Below are 17,526 nucleotides of genomic sequence, written 5' to 3'. Positions count from 1 at the left end.
GGCAGGATGAGGAGTGGGCCACATACCTTTTGTAGCAGGAGGTAGGAAGGAGTAGGGAGGTTGCTCAAGGTAAGGGAAGGGGCATTACAGTGAAATGGGTGGGGTGATGATAAGGGTCTGGGAAAAAAAAGGATATTATTACCTAAAAACAAATAGAAAATTAAATTTTGGCTGGAAAGAGAGGTACAGTATTTCTTTTTATTCTAGATTGTTTTCTGTATAATAAATTACATGCTGCTTTATTTATTTATTTATTTATTTTGAGAAAAGAGATTCGAAAAGTAATTGAGGCCAAATGTCATTGAATGAAAAGTGTGTCTTCTGGGTCATCATTAATTTGACTATTTATTCTCTGCATGAATATCTGAAATAGTAAGACAGCATGGTAGAAGGATGACTGTTACAAAGACATTTCTTCTATCATGCCTCTATAACTTTCTCCAACTTAACATTTTTATTTACTCTGGGTGCAAGTCTTTTTTGTTTTGTTTTGTTTTGATCTTAAAGACTAATAATTGTGTCACTTTGTGATTGTACATCAGAAACATTTTGATGTTAAATTGTTTTCTCTGGGATATAGGGGAAAACATGATATGTTACTTCTCTGGAGTTCCCTTGTTTGGGTTTGTTTTTCCCTCCAGTGCAAAGAATTGAGTTAATTATATCACTCAGATCTTGGCATGAGTCATTATTGGTTCATAAAGGCCGCTTCTGGTTTTATTTCAATTTTTGTTTCCCTTTTCTCCAATCCCTGTTCTCATTCTCTCTGTGTACCACTCCATATGATTATGGTTTGATACAGGGTCTTCTGATGCCTGTTTGGCTGTTCACTTGGAGTTTGTTAGGATGATCTGTCTCAAATCCAGGACCCAGTGCTAGCTTTTGTCTTCATTTGTTCCTGTGGAACGTTCAGTTTTATGGCCTAAGACCCACTTTGAAAAATCAAGCCTGGGTTCTAAAGTTTTGATTTTTAGCTGTATAGACAGCACCTAATAAACCTTTAACTTGGGAGCAAACCCTCTTGTGTGTTATCCACATACATAATTACTGTTTACAGAAGAATTATTTGCTTTTATGAGGGAAAATTCTTGGGCAGTGTGTAATTTTAATATGTGTGCATGGATTGCATGTATATCTCCTGCGTTTTTGTCTCCTAATATCATTTTGTGACCTTATAGACAGTGATGGATGCTTCTAGTTATGCATAGAGAGAGTTTAATTTGAGCAGGGTCATTGGATTATTAGGCTTAAACTAGATAAGAAAGAGAATCAGTATTTATTTAGGATTTTTCTTTTCTTCCACATTTGTGTGTGTGTGTGTGTATGCTCTGCATTTTATAGCCGACAAGTAGGATATACTTAATTTCAGCTCCCTCAGTGATCAGTGAATATATCAATTGGAAGATATAAGAAAATAGAAGTAAATTCTAGATAAATGTCTCAATAGTCAGAATTTAAGTGTAAAAATTGGAGGAGGAGGACATCCTATCATAGAAATAATTTAGGTAGCCAAGAACTAAGGAAGGTCAGAGTAGAGTAGAAACATGTGCGTATCAAGAAAGTGAAACCTAATAGAAAATGAAAAGTTTGACTGTAATAAAAGCAGATTCTTAAGAGCTTAGGAGCAAAGATTTGAATGAAACCAATGTTACTGGCAGTTATTAAAGTTTTCTGCAGAGAAACAGCAAAGCAGAGAGTGGTTTCATTATGATAGCATAGAACAAAGCTAATCTAGAAGTGAAATTTGGATTCCAGCAAGATAGAAATGGTCAAGATGAGAAAATGTGGACCAAATAATTGATCGGAATTATAAATAAGCAGATCATGAACGCAACCTCGAGGTGGATAAACCAACATAGAAGAAAAGCATAGAAATGTTAGCCTGAAAGATGTGTCAAAGATTACACCAAGGATACATGAAAAAGGCTGTGATTTTAAAAGGCTCCTAAATAGTGTTACAAAGCTTTTAGAATTTGTCTAGCAGGTTTTCTGGTCCACACTGAAAAACCCTCATGCCAAAAAAAAAAAAAAAAAAGCTTTATTTCAACTCCAAAAATCTGCTTTGTAATTTTTCATACAGAGTGATACCAAGACCATAAATTCATTATTTTAGTTATGTGTGAGATAAAAGTGGTCAGTGGTAACCTATTTATAAGCTAGAAACATATTCATATGAAATAATAAATCACTGTTGATTATATTACTCAAAATGTTCTAGTCAGTTGATGCCATTGTTGAAATTTCAAAGTTTTTAGTTACCTGGGATACTGTAAACAACCTTCAGTCTGATTTGAGTGATGTTGTACTAGAGACGAACCATATCATGTTTCAGTGATTCAGGACACACAATGGAAATTGCTCAATAAATATTTCCCTTTAAGCTCACTGTGATCTTTCCCTGCTATCCTCATGTACCTAAGCTGGGACTGCCTTAGCAATGACCCATGTGTATCAGTGATTATCACAGATTTAGTTTTATTCCCAGGACATTTTTAACCCAGTCAGCTTGCTTCAGAATACCCTTAGCCATTGTTTTATTTTAAATGAGGGACCTATTTTTGTGGTCTTCAGATTATTGCGTTAGTTACATTTTAATTTAAAATAAAACGTTTGGAGGAACAATATATCTTCATTTTTAAAAATCTGACTATAAGATTGAAGTTACCCAGGGTAGGCCTGGCATGGAGTAATGTAATACTGTTTCAGCAGCATAAATGCCTAGAGGAAGAACCACTTTAGAATGAAAAGTCATTAACAAAATGTAAAAAGCAAAACATGTGGATAAATTTTGCTAAGGCATCTACAGTTTAAAATAAAGTCAGCCATTTTTCCCACGTGCTAATTTATGCAACCCATTTGAAAAAGAACTATTTACTCAAAGTATATTTCTAAAATCTGCCGTAAAAAATATTTCTACTTGTAATATTTAGTAGCCCATAACAACCTACTGTAGTCATTAGAAGAATTTGAAAGAGAGCCAGAACACAGTTTTTTTTTTTTAAAAAAAAGCAGTTCTAGAATTATAATACCGAAGGTAGTAATTTTAATTCATAATGCAGAGAATTCAACTGATGTTATCCCCAACTTTAAAGTACTGATTTTGGCACATACATTGATCATTCAGCTTTGGATGGCATGACCTCTATTCTCAGCTCATTTTTATGTTTTCCCATCTGATTGTTTTCCAAATGAACTTTCAGTGGACTGAGCATGGTCAGAATACACTTCATTAGTGGACAGAAGCTCTCCATGGTCCTGCTAGTAGCTGGATCTCATTAGCTCTCTTCCTCCCCATCTGAGTCCACTCCTATATCACTTCTTTGTACTTCAGAAGAATAGATATCCCTCATTCTGGATAAGGCTGATTCCTCACCCTGTGCTCTGGATTTCATCACCTGTAATTCCTCCTTCACCTCAATCCAGTTATGAACATGCTCAAGTTTTTTTTTTTTTCTTCATATAAATAAAAAATAGCAACAGCAACCTTCCCGTTCCTTTTCATCCCTCTTGCTAGCAACCTTTCTTTTCTTCTCTCCTGTCTTTAGGGTTCTGCTAGGAATACTTGTCCTCTTCAGGGCTTCGTTTTCCATTCATTTCCCAGCACACTGTACTCTGGTTTCCATTCCAATATTGTAGTAAAATGGTGTTTTTAAGGTGATCTTTCTCCCTTCACCTCTTGTAGCATTTGTCACTGGTAACAGCTTTCTCCTTAAAACATTCAAAGATATTTTCTTCGAAATAATGCTTAGAATTAAAAAAGGGCTCAGAATGAAAAAGCGGTGATCACCTGTTCTTCCTTCCTCATCCATCCCCTTAACTTTTCTTTATTCTCCATTCTTCTTTCTACCTCCCATCTTGGGTTGACTTTTATTTTGACATTGTCAAAGTTTATCACATTTTTGTTTATTCTGTAATCAAATTAAGTTTCCCATGTTTGGTATTTGTAGGTTGATTCCAATTGTTGAAAATCCATATTCAGCTTTCACATTATTATCAGTAGGGAAATGTTCACTGCAAAGCCATTTCTCTCTGTTTCCAATGTCATGATTCCATGCTGCTTAAAAAGATATGTTTAAGGAGTTCCCATTGTGGTTCAGCAGGTAAGAAGCTGACTAGTATTCATGGGTTTGATCCCTGGCCTCGCTCAGTGGGTTAAGGATCCAGCATTGCTGCAAGATGTGGTATAGGTCTCAGATGTGACTTGGATCTGGCATTGCTGTGGCTGTGGCATAGGCTGGCAGCTATAGCTCTGATTCTGCCCCTAGCCTGGGAATCTCCATATGCTAGAGGTGTGGCCCTAAAAAAAAAAAAAAAAAAAAAAAAGATGTTTAAATGGGTAGCCTTTTTCAGAAAGTCAACAGTTTCTTCAAATCATGTCCATTTTAGTTTATTTCAAATATAGATTATAACGTTGAAATAGCCTTTTGTTTTTCCTTTTAAAAAAAAGGAAGAAGAATCTTTGCCTTAAAAAAATCTACTAGCTTCTTAATCTTTTTATTGTTTACATTCCATTTCACTTATCTTCGTGAAACCCATAGATTTCTTGTACTACTTTGGACTAGTTATTTTACATTTGGATCATGACTTCATTGTGCAGCTTTTTATATTTCCAAGAGTTTTTAATTGGTTTTCTTCTTTTTCCTTTTCTTACATAATGTATCTTTATCATATCCTTACTTTCCCCTCCAAACTCTTGATCACTCTGTCTATTGTGTGGAGTCCCTTTTTTATCCTGTATCTCTCTCGGTCCGTATTCAACTGGTTGCCCTTTGAGTTTGCTGCATGATGTTAATTTTGAACTTCTCTTCATTGGTTTATGGCTTGGACTACTATTTTCTAAATATACATTTCCTTTTTCTAAAATCTGGTTTTATTGTACTACATCTTTATGTCACTTGAAGGGGAAAAAGGATAAATATAAATGTATATTACAGCACATATCTCTTTAAAGTGAGGTATAATGGGAAATAAATATTTCTGAGCCCTTGTATGTCTAAAAATGTTTGTATTCTGTCTTATATTTGTCAGTTCAGTTCCAAGTCAAAAATTATTTTTCTTAAGAATAAAGGGATTAAAGTCTATCCGTTTTGTGTGTGTGTTTTTAGGCTCTCCTTTTTATCTTTGATATCTGAAATTTCACAATGATGGATTTGTCTAGGTCTGGGTCTTTTTTCATTTCTCTTGGTCAGCACTAATGATCCTTTCAGTTTGCATGCTCCTGTTTCTTTTGAGATTTGAGGGATTTTCTTTGATACTGTCTCCTTGATAATATTCTTTTCTGTATTTCCTCTGTCTTATTTTCTGGTAATTCTATTAATGCTATCTTGGGTTAGCTGGATCGATTCTTTCTTTTTTCCTTTTTTTTTTTTTTTTTTTTGCTTTTTAGGCCAAGGCATATGGAAGTTCCCAGGCTAGTGGTCGAATCAGAGCTACAGCTGTCAACCTACACCACAGCCACAGCAATACCAGATCTGAGCTGAGTCTGTGACCTACACCACAGCAATGCCAGATCTGAGCTGAGCCTGCGACCTACACCACAGCTCATGGCAATGCCGGATCCTTAACCCACTGAATGAGGCCAGGGATTGAACCTGCGTCCTCATGGATCCTAGTCAGATTCGTTTCCACTGAGCCATGATGGAAACTCCAAGCTGTATCAGTTCTTTATATTGCTTATTTCTCCTTTCTTTTAACATTCCTTTATTTCTTAATTTCTGAGAGGTATTCTTGAATTCTAATGTTATCTTGAATTTTTTTATTTTGAAAATCATATCTTTAATTTTAAGGCTCTCGATTTTTTTTATTATTTTTTTTCTAGCATTTGTATTATAGGATATTAACTAAGGACATGAAATCATGGACTTAGGAGTCAGACTGGGGTTCAATTTTTAGTCTTATTACTTACTAGATGTATGATATTGGGGATATTTCCTAATTTCTCTCTGTCTCATGAATATGATGATGGTAATAATTATATTAATAATACCTGCAATTTAGTATGTATAAGACATTTAAAACAGTTCCTGGTACCTAATATAGTCCTTAATTCTGTTTTGTTGTCCTAAGATGCGGTGGAACATGGTGTCATGGGCTCTGAAATGGTGTCCCAACTCTGTAATTTATTTGTGGCTTTGGGCAAATTTTATTTTATTAACTTCATTATTATTATTTTTTTAATGGCTGCACCTGTGGCATAGGAAAGCTCTTGGGCCAGGAATTGAATCCAAGCTGCAGCTGCAACTTACATCACAGCTTTGGCAATGCCAGGTCCTTTAACCCACTGTCCCAGGCCAGATATCAAACCTGTACCTGTGGTGTGACTTGAACCACTATAGTCAGATTCTTTTTTTTTTTTTTTTTTTTTTTTGTCTTTTTGCCATTTCTTGGGCCACTCCCACAGCATATGGAGGTTCCCAGGCTAGGAGTCTAATCGGAGCTGTAGCTGCAGGTCACAGCCACAGCCAAAGCAATGTAGGATCCAAGCCGCATCTGCAACCTACACCACAGCTCACGGCAGCACCGGATTGTTAACCCAGTGAGCAAGGGCAGGGATTGAACCCACAACCTCATGGTTCCTAGTTGGATTTGTTAACCACTGCGCCACGATGGAACTCCTACAGTCAGATTCTTAACTCACTGCATCACAGCAGGAACTCCTTAACTTTTTAATTTTTTTTGTGTGTTTTTAGGGCCACACCCATGGCATATGGAGGTTCCCTGGCTAGGGGTCAAATCAGAGCTGTAATCGCTGGCCTACATCACAGCCATGGCAATGCCAGATCCTTAACCCACTGAGCGAGGCCAGGGATTAAACCTGTGTCCTGATGGATGCTAGTCAGATCGTTTCTGCTGAGCCATGATGGGAACTCTCCTTTTTTTTTTTTTAATTTGAATAACTATTAATTTACAAAACACAAAAACTTTCTGCATGCACCTCATTGGATTCTTCAAATATTAATTTTTTTATATAACTACAGTATAATTATCAAAATCAGGAAATTAACACTAATAACAATAATATTTTCTAATCTACGGACTGTTTATATTTCACCAGTCATCCACTAATATCCTTTTTCAGGTTCCAGGATCCAATCAAGGATGAAATTTTGCATGTAGTTGTTATGTCTTCTTTAATCTGGGTTATGTTTTTCTATGCTTTTTACCATTCTTGCAATTTTTGAGGAATTGTTTTGTAGAATGTCCCAATTTGAGTTTGTTTTCTTATGAACAAATTCAGATTATATATTTTTTGGACAAAAATACCACAGAAACAATGTTGTGTCCTTCCTAGTGCATCATATAGGAAAAGATATGATGTGAATATTTTGCATCACTGGTGCTGTTAACTTAGATCACTGGTTAAAGTGGTGCCTGCCAGAGTTCTCCTTTGTAAACTTATAGTTTTTCTTCTTATGTTTAAGAAGTGTCATGTGGGGAGATACTTTGAGACTATGTGAATATTTCTCATTATATTTTTACTCAGTGGTTTTGACATCTCTTGATGATTCTTCTTTGCAGTGATTTTTACTACGGTGTTTGCCAAGTGATGGTTTTTCTGTTTTAATCCTTCTTTCTCCATTTATAGTTAGAGTTTTACTTTAAAGAACTTTCCCCACTTATTTATTTACTTATATCACTATGGATTATGGATTCTTATTTTATTCTAGGGGTATAATTTCTTACTATCATTATTTATTTTGATGTTTTAACTGTCTCAGATTTGACCAGGTCAAGTCCCTTCAGGCTAGTGCTCATATCCTTTTGACATGTCCCCATATTTTTTTCCATACTTCCTTACTTTCCAACAGTGCAAAAATATTCCAAGTTTTCCCCATGCTAACCATTTTTTCAGGGAGTTAAACTTTTTTTTATTGGACAGTGACATTTAGAAACCAAACTCTGAGTGTTAGGTGCGCCCTTTGCTACTGGGGTGTCATGGATTCTAGATCCTCTCATGGCAGAGCTAGTAATATGTATGTATGTAAATATACATTTATATTTATTTATATGTATACATATTGAAAACTGAGTTAAGACTGATGCTTCCAGTTTCAATACAGCATGACAATGTTTATTCCACTTCCATTTTTCCTTAATGTTTAATTCCCATCTTCGATGGTGAGAAGCGTGGACTTTCATTATCCACAACACACACATGCTGCGTGTGCACATGCGCGTGTGAGCGCGCGCGCACACACACACACACACACACACACTCGTTCTTTCTCACTCACAGTATACATAAAATAGTTCAGGGATTTATAATCTATGTCCTTTTGAAAATCAGGCCTATTAAACAAGAGGATAATATTTGTGTATTATTCTCTTTTTCTTTAGCATTTCTTTGAGTAGTCAAAATACTATCTTACAAAGTTGCTTAGGTTACAAAGATGCCACCTGTTGGGACTGTCCTTTGTAAAGTTACTATTTTTCTTCGTGTGTTAATAAATATCATGGGGAGCTACTTTGAACATGTGAATAATTTTTTTCTTCCTTCCCACTTCAGTGTGGTTATTATTTGTTTGTTTCATACAGTTAGGCTTATTTCTGTTTGTACATATTTCATTTCAGGTCTTCCTCAATTCTTGTTGGCTTTGATTCTTTTTCTAAGTAAAATTTCTGTAAAATGTTAATGTTCTAAAAGTCAGAACCATGAAAAAAGTATACTTAGAAAAGGGACAAATTGTCATATCTCATTTTTATTCCCTTATTTTTTATATAATTTTAAAATGCTTTTACCAACCTGTTTGGTTATTTAATGTTTTACTCTCTGGCTTATCAGCTTTTAATGGTATGCCAGCTAGTGCCTACTGCAGAATCAATGAACTTTTTCTTCTTTCTTCTTTCCCTTTTCTTCTCATTTTTTGTTATATTATTTCCATTATGTCATAATGTATGACATTTGAACGTTAATCTTTCACCCTCATCTTCAACTTTTATTTAGTTTTGATACAATTAGATATGAAAATACTTATCAGCCCTTTTGCTGGTTTTCTCAGTCATTTCATGGTTGAAAGAAACTCTAATAGATTTCTCAAGAATCACTTTTAAGTACTGAATTCCTAAGGTCTTGTATGTTTTAAAATGTTTTTCTGTAATCTTGATACTTGGATACAGGAATAGTTGACTGGACATAAAATCCTTGGTTCATGTTTTAAATTTTTTTAATGCTGCTCCATTATTGCCTTGTTTTGCATATTGTGGATGCCATTATAATTCTTTTGCCTTTGAGAATTGGATCTTTTAGTCTGGAGAGCTTGAGGATTTTTTATTTTGAAATCTCATACTTTTTGGGCAATTTTGCACAATTTTGGACAATTATAGTTTCAAATATTGGTTCTGTTTGATTGTTTTGCTTTTCTTCTTCAGGGTCTCCAGTTTTATATAAGTTATTCCTTCTTTACTTGTCTTCTACTTCCATTGCTTCCTTTCTGACCCTTTACGTTTTTTTCTTTGCATTGTTTTTATTTTCTTGATTGCTTTTCTTTCTTCAGTGTCTCTTATTACATTCTCATTTGACTCTGTTCTTCTTTGACACTTGAATTTACTCCTCATTTTTGATGTAATTATCTCTTTTCTGAGTTTAATTATCCTTCCTTTTATTTTTCATTATGTTTTGCTGATTTTTTTTTGTACATTTTGAATTCCTGATTCAAGATGATTTTTTTTTTATATCTTCAAAGTTTTGTTTGAACACTATGTTTAATTCAATTTGGATTTTTTTTCTTTTCTTTCTTTTCTTTTCTTTTTTTTGGTCTTTTGGGGCCATACCTGCAGCTTATGGAAGTTCCTAGGCGAGGGGTCAAATCAGAGCTGTAGTTGCCAGCCTACACCACAGCCACAGCGACACAGGATCCCAACGGCATCTGTGACCTATACCACAGCTCATGGCAACATCGGATCCTTAACCCACTGGGGGAGACCAAGGATTGAACCTGTGTCCTCATGGATCCTAGTCTGGTTCATTACCACTGAGCCACGACAGGATCTCTGTTTTTTGTTTTTTGTTTTTTCTGTTTCTTTCTTTGTTTTCTTTTTTTTTTCTTTTTTTTTTTTTTTTTTTTGCAGGGGTGATTCATTAGCTGAGATGTGTTGATTTTTTTATAGTAATTTTATATAGAACTGATTTGGTTTTGTCTATTCAGTATGTAGACTTGGGGTCATTTATGAGAGTCTTAATTCAGTGGCAACCTCTTCTATCACTGTAGTAAAGTCTAGTTCTTTAATAATTTGTGAGTTTTTATTTATGGTAGTCAGGAGAGGGCTGATTTTTGTTTTGTTCTTTTTCATCTTGCAGAACACTAGCATTTCCTGTTTTGCTTCTTTTCACCTTTTCTTTCCAGTTGCCAAAGTGTACCTCTCTCTTCCTTTTTGCCTTTTTCTCCTCTAGAAGCTATGTTGAAGATAGCCACTTCGGGTCATGAGTACATTTAAGTCATTCTCTCTAGCAGTCAGTGACTGTGTCATGCTTTAGAATTTCCAAAATTAGGGGACTTAACTTTTTTTCTGGTGGCATTTGTAAAGCAATTTAGGACTGATATTAGATTCTTCTCTCTATCCTGCAGGGTTTGTTTGTTTGTTTTTTGTCTTTTTAGGGCCACACCCAATGCATATGGAGGTTCCCAGGATAGGGGTCAAATTGGAGCTGTAGCTGCTGGCATACACCATAACCACAGCAATGCAGGATCCAAGCTGCGTCTGCAACCTATACCAGAGCTCACAGGAACACTAGTTCCTTAACCCACTGAGCAAGGCCAGGGATTGAATCTGTGTCCTCATGGGTGCTAGTCAGATTCCTTTCCTCTGAGCCAGAATGGAAACTCCTATCCTGCAGTTTTTGTTGGACTGCTCTTGCTTAATGTGAAGGCTTGTGTCAGGAGCATGAGTGACTGCTCACTGGGATTTGATGGTTTTTCTTTCGTTCACTTAAAATTATTTTGGAGTCCGGGCTTTCTGTGGCTTCCAGCTGTATGGAGGGCATGGTTTTTGTGCAGTTTTGTTTTTCTTATTGTTTTGTATTGTTTGTAGAAGATAGATGGAGAAACGCAAATCTAGGAAGCCTCTTCCTAGCTGGCTGAAAGCTCTTGGGCTAATTTTTAACTCTCTGAAAAACGTAGTTTCCTCATATGTAGAATGGGGATAATAATTATACCTACTTCATAGAGAATTTATGAAAGTTAAGTGAGATAATATTTACAAAGTGTTTAGAACACTGCCTGTCACATAAGTACTCAAAAATTGTTAATTGCCATTGTTATCATTATGTGTGGATGCAGTCTCTGCTCGAATACTACTGTGGATACTGCTTTGGAAATAAAATACCTTATACATCTAAAGTTGATCCCTCCCATAGTCCTATGTATCTCATCTTCTTCTGCCTTTTTATGGACTATGCTTCTGTAACTGTGCTTTATCTCCTACATAATTGTTCTGTTTTTATGGACTGCCTAGAACACTAGCATACACATTAGCACATTTGCTACTCACAAAAATCCTGTAAGAGGAATTTGTTAATGTTACACAACATATGACAGTTACGGAACTTCAATCCAGACAGTGTGGGGAACTTGCCCCCCGACATTTTCAGCAGGCTTAACAATAGGGACAGAGCTTGAGCCAGGGCTTCCGAATTCAAAGCAAGTCCCCTTTTCACTACAGCATGATGGCTTCAGTATACAATGTGAACAGACATTAAATGGATTTGCCTCTTTCACTGTGTTTAGTTTAATTAATTATGCACAAGTTTATGGTGAGCTAATACAAACCAGTAGAAAGAGTCAGTGGTCCAAAAGCATTCTATATGAAAGTAAAATGGTATATTGTTCTTTCAACTGCACTGTAAAATCCAAACCTGTTGGCAAATGTTTATTCACCTTCTATATGCTAAGCCCTAGAAATAAATGGAAATAGCATATGGTCTAGAGGAGGAGACAGATATGTAATCAAAGTAATGAGCTAAGTTTCACCTTTTGGCCACTGGAATGCTATAAAGGTGCCCTTTCCATGGACACAGTGACCTCTGGAGAGTCAAATCCAGGGGTCACGCTTGTGCCTTCATTGTGCTCTAACTCTAGGCAGCATAACACAATTGATAGTCCCTCCTTCTCTTATCTTCTATGACTCCGTCTTACTACCCTACCTCTCACTCTCTAAATGCTGCAGCATCCAATGCACTAGCCTTAGCCTTCTTTTCTCTCCATCCATATGCAAACTCTAGGTTATTTTACCTAGTCTCATAGCTTTACAATACAATCAATAAATTGGTGACTCCCAAAATTATCTATCTCCATCCCTGTTATCTACTGATTGTTTGTGGCCTCCCAAATTCCTATTCTGAAATCTAATCCCAAGTGAATGGTATTTAGAAGTGAAGCTTTTGGGAGGTAATTAGGTCATGAGGGTAGAGCCTAATTAGTGCCTTATAAAAAGAGGCCGGAGAGCTCCCTGGCCCTCTTTCCACCATGTAAGGGAATGGCAGAACTCAACCATGCTAGCTCTCTGAGCTCAGGCTTCCACCCTCTAGAATTGTGCAAAATAAATGTTTGTTGTTTAAATCACCCAGCCTATGCAGTTTAAAGTAGCCCCAACAAACTAGGACAATCCCTAACCTTCAGAGCCATATATTCAATCGCCTCCTTGCCATCCACACATTGTAGTCTTAAGAGCATATCCAACTTAAAACATCTGAAATACAAATTGTGGTCCCCCCCACCACAGAACTTTCTCATAACTGCCACCACAACTCTTCATCCACATGGCAGTAAACGACCCTACCCTCCACCCAGTTGCTCATGGAAGCCTGAGGGGTCCTTTTTTTAAACTCCATCCCTCCTTAAAGCCAGCACATCCAATCCATCAGCAATCAACCTCCAAAATATATCCTAAATTTTTTCATTTATTTCCATGGACACTCAAATATCACAGTAATCCAAGCTATGAACTTTTTCACATAGCTGCCTGTATTGCTTGTCTCCATTTTCACATCTCCCATTCTCTCTGTAAGCCACTCCATACGACCTTTTATTCCCAACTACTCTGCTGAAGTGGTTCTTATCAAAATTCTTCTTGACCTTTGTCTTTTCAAATCCAAGTATGACTTTTCTGTCCTGACCTGGTAAACCACTGCCTTTTTTGTTATTGGTGTTTTAAAATTATTTTGAAGTCCTTCAGACATCAAAGTATTTAAAATAATATAATGAACATTTGTGTTTACCATCTAGCTTCAAGAGTGAAAATTATCGTTTAGTGGGTTAAAAATCCGGCATTGCCGTGAGCTGTAGTGTAAGTCCCAGATGTGGCTCAGATCCTGTGTTTCCTGCAGCATTTAGAGAGTGAGAGGTAGGGTAGTAAGACGGAGTCATAGAAGATAAGAGAAGGAGGGACTATCAATTGTGTTATGCTGCCTAGAGTTAGAGCACAATGAAGGCACAAGCGTGACCCCTGGATTTGACTCTCCAGAGGTCACTGTGTCCATGGAAAGGGCACCTTTATAGCATTCCAGTGGCCAAAAGGTGAAACTTAGCTCATTGCTTTGATTACATATCTGTCTCCTCCTCTAGACCATATGCTATTTCCATTTATTTCTAGGGCTTAGCATATAGAAGGTGAATAAACATTTGCCAACAGGTTTGGATTTTACAGTGCAGTTGAAAGAACAATATACCATTTTACTTTCATATAGAATGCTTTTGGACCACTGACTCTTTCTACTGGTTTGTATTAGCTCACCATAAACTTGTGCATAATTAATTAAACTAAACACAGTGAAAGAGGCAAATCCATTTAATGTCTGTTCACATTGTATACTGAAGCCATCATGCTGTAGTGAAAAGGGGACTTGCTTTGAATTCGGAAGCCCTGGCTCAAGCTCTGTCCCTATTGTTAAGCCTGCTGAAAATGTCGGGGGGCAAGTTCCCCACACTGTCTGGATTGAAGTTCCGTAACTGTCATATGTTGTGTAACATTAACAAATTCCTCTTACAGGATTTTTGTGAGTAGCAAATGTGCTAATGTGCATGAGAGTTCTTTTTAAGTAAAAAGATACTCTGTGTTATTTTTGTAAAAGTAATTGGATTATCCATTTCAGTACTGGCTTATGAAGTAGATTAGATCAGAGCACCATAAAATTCATATTTAGGCAGTGGCGTATGAATGGCAACAAGTTGGGGTAGGACACAGATCACTAGAAAATGTGGTACTTTTCCAGAAATATATAGGAAATTAATTTCTTTTAGCCTTGTCCCTGTATCTTTCCCAGATAAATTTAATCATTCTGTTAGAATCAAAAGAGCAGACTCTTCTATAAGATCTAATAATCAAATCTAGCTAGTCATCTGTTTACCGCTGTGTTGTATAGTTCTGAAAGAATAAAATGTATTTTTTCTTTTACATATATATGTAAATATTTTATATGTATAAAATACAGAAATATATTTTAGTGAATACATTTATATTTATTATATATAAATACGTATTTTAGTGACTATATGAATAAATATATATATATATTTTTGTGTGTGTGTGTGTGTCTTTTTGCCATTTCTTGGGCCGCTCCTGCGGCATATGAAGGTTCCCAGGCTAGGGGTCCAATTGGAGCTGTAGCCACCAGCCTACACCAGAGCCACAGCAACGCAGGATCCGAGCTGCGTCTGCAACCTACACCACAGCTCATGGCAACGCCGGATCCTCAACCCACTGAGCAAGGCCAGGGATCCAACCCGCAACTTCATGGTTCCTAGTCGGATTTGTTAACCACTGAGCCACGACGGGAACTCCAATATATTTTTAATGAATACATTAACTTGATTTGACAAATTTTTCTCACAGTGATTATTCATTTCACTTTACTTCTAGGGTAAAAATCATGGTAAGAAACTCAGAAATTACTATGCAGCAAACAGCTGTCCTCCTCCTGCCAGAATGAGCAATGCAGTGGAACCCGTGGCTACCACAGCTGTTCCTGTCCCTCCACAGGTGAGACTTGTGTGTCAGGGTGGGAGCTGTCCTATGCACAAAGGGTCATGGATGAAATTTGTTATCTGTGTGCCCACTGAGATATGATTGGGCAAATACACCTGAAAGATCCTACTTGGTGCTTTTAACTCCCTGAACTGTGGTGCTGGATTTAATGCATGCAAAAATCCATGAATCCCAAGATATCCCCTTGGCTTTGGTTATGATGCATGAAATGATGAAACAAAATTATTTTGTGAGTCTTTCTCTGTGCATTTATCAAACTTCTGGGTTAAATGGCCTTGAATGTCTAGGCGAAACCCTGAATGAAAAGAGAGATTTAAAAATATTTGTATCTTTGCTGCATTTAATCCCATTGACTTTATATTTTTGCCTTCTAGCAAGATCAGTTTCTTGAGACTGCCCTTTTCTTACCTCTATGCAGAGAGCCTGTATAAACTCTTTCTGGACTTTAGTATCATGATATACACTTGAGAACCAAGTTGCTTTCACTGTTTGGGAGACAGAACAGGTATTTGAGGCAAGATATTCCTGTACTTTAGTAGCCTCAGAAATATGGATTTTTACTCTGTCTTTGAAGTATTATTTTTCTATAGGTCATACATAATAATAATAATAATAATAGTAATAATCACTTTAATTGAGTACTTACTATGCCAGGTACCCTGCCAAGCCCTTTTCATATGTTACTTGATTCAGGACTGGGACCATAGTGAGGTGAGGGATGCATTTGACTTAGGCACAAAATTTAAGAGGGAGCCTAAACACTCAGTAATCAAGATAAATAATGTGACATTAAAAAAATTCAAGATTAATATGAAAAAGTCAGGTGATGAACAAAATGTCAAAATCTCAAAGACAAGTATTACTGATTTTCCTTTTGCTTTAGGGGGCAGTATGGCTTGGGATGACACTGTTGCTGATCCTGGCCTTATTTAAAATTTTGATATTTTATTCCGCATTGATTTTTTTTTTTTGCAATAAGTTTGATTTGTAAAAGTATTCCACTAAGTATTTTAAATGTTGATTGCTAAGTTTTTCAGCGCTCCCTTAAATTGTGTGCCCATGGCAAGTGCCTCCCTTGCCTCATTCTCGGCTTGGGTCCTGACTTTGCTTAATGCTTGCAACAACTCAGAGGTATTGCCTTTATTTCTCAAAGTGTGAGCCATGCGCCACTAGCATTGGTCTCATCTGGAAGTTTATTAAAAGCTGAGGTAAGCCAAGTTACTTGTCCAAGGCATTATAAATTTTGTAAAGTGGTGGAGCAATGATTTCTCTTGACCTTAGACCTCTACTCCTAAACACCATGGTGTAACTTTACTTTTCAAGGATCAGTCTTCCAGTACTTTCAGTGCGGATGCCAACACCAGCTGTTTCTCTGTCCTCATAAGTTTGTGGGGGTAAATGAGATATGTTAAAAACAGAATCAGAGGACAGGAAAATACCCAGAGAGATCTTCAGGCTGGGTAGTTGTCACAGTGCTAATTCCCGAAGGTTGCTCTGGAATTGGATAGCTGCTTCCTAAAGGGAACTGTTTTCAGCTAACTCCACGCTCCTGGGCAAAGAGCCTTAGGCACAGCATAGCCCTCTGTGATTTTTCTTTTTTTTTGGCCGCACCCATGGCATATGGAAGTCCCCTGGCCAGAGATTGAATCCAAGCTGTAGCTGTAACCTATGCCACACCTGTGGCAATGCAGCAGCCTTAATCTAAGCACTGTGCCTGGGTAGGGTTTGAACTCAACTCATGACTCCGCAGCTGTCTCAGCTGCTACAGAGACAGTGCCTGGTCTGTAACCTACTGTGCCACAGTGGAACTCCACAGCTCTCTGATTTTTGTGATTTTTGTTATCTCATCCCTAGAAAAATCTCTCGTTCCAGGTGAAACAATGCAGTTTCATTCAGCTGGTCCTAATATAATATGCCTTCTAGATTCTTTATTGTATATTTTGTTCTTCTTTAGCTAAAATCCAAATGTTTTTGTTTTGTTAACCCATCAGTACTTATTGAGTATATGCTATTTCCCAAGCACTGTGTTAGGTTTCCCTTAACTCATTTTTTTCCCCCAGCCTGAATACAGTTGTCTAGATCTACTGGTTATTTCCTCTTAATTATTTCTGTAGCTAATCTGTAGGCTCTGAGGACAGAGCTCTTTTTAAAAATACATGTTTATATATCACTTTTGCATTAAATAGCAAGCCCTGTAAACAGTAGGCATTCAATGAATGCTTGTTGATGGATTCTGGGAGGACTTTGTTCTTTCCGGTAATGTGATTTTAGTCCTTACCTGTACTGTCTTAAATCTTCTTGCTAGGTTTTTAAACTTCTCTTCTAAAATTTCTTCCAGCGGAGATAGCAATAAGACATTCATCAGTTTGGTATACAGGTGATTGTAATGCAAAACCATGATTAAGTGTCTCCCAGCCTTTTTTCTTTTTGGGGGGAACGAATTATTTCCTGTTCTTATAAAGCTGAGTGCTCGTGGTCATACCATAACCTTTGGCTATTTTTCAACTCTTAGAAGGAAAGAACTTTGGGGAGAAGACGAGAATAAAC

General features: G+C 36.8%; 1 protein-coding gene and 1 non-coding gene across 11 annotated transcripts in view; both read left to right on the top strand.

Moving 5' to 3' along the window:
* Positions 1-17,526, top strand: part of ZMAT3 (zinc finger matrin-type 3) — a 34,376-nt gene that overhangs the window by 6,478 nt on the left and 10,372 nt on the right. For all 10 annotated transcript variants that reach the window (XR_014824340.1, XR_014824339.1, XM_005670003.4 and 7 more), the window contains one exon: positions 14,854-14,973. Coding sequence is in view for 8 of the 10 variants with exons in the window: in XM_005670003.4 (XP_005670060.2) it covers positions 14,854-14,973 (120 nt within the window). In the remaining 2 variants the exon portion in view is untranslated. The remainder of the gene's footprint in view (positions 1-14,853; positions 14,974-17,526) is intronic.
* On the top strand, positions 1,951-2,012 carry LOC146397614 (U7 small nuclear RNA). Its single transcript, XR_014825385.1, has one exon. It is a non-coding gene; the product is annotated as a U7 small nuclear RNA (small nuclear RNA).

The sequence above is a fragment of the Sus scrofa genome, chromosome 13 (genome assembly GCF_054392235.1).
Source record: "Sus scrofa isolate SSC_HxYL_T2T_F1_AM1 chromosome 13, Sscrofa_HxYL_maternal_Yorkshire_Landrace_v2.0, whole genome shotgun sequence".
In the NCBI taxonomy this organism is placed as follows: Eukaryota; Metazoa; Chordata; class Mammalia; order Artiodactyla; family Suidae; genus Sus; species Sus scrofa.
Note: the sequence above shows the minus strand (reverse complement) of the source record. Positions and strands in the feature narration are given on the sequence as shown.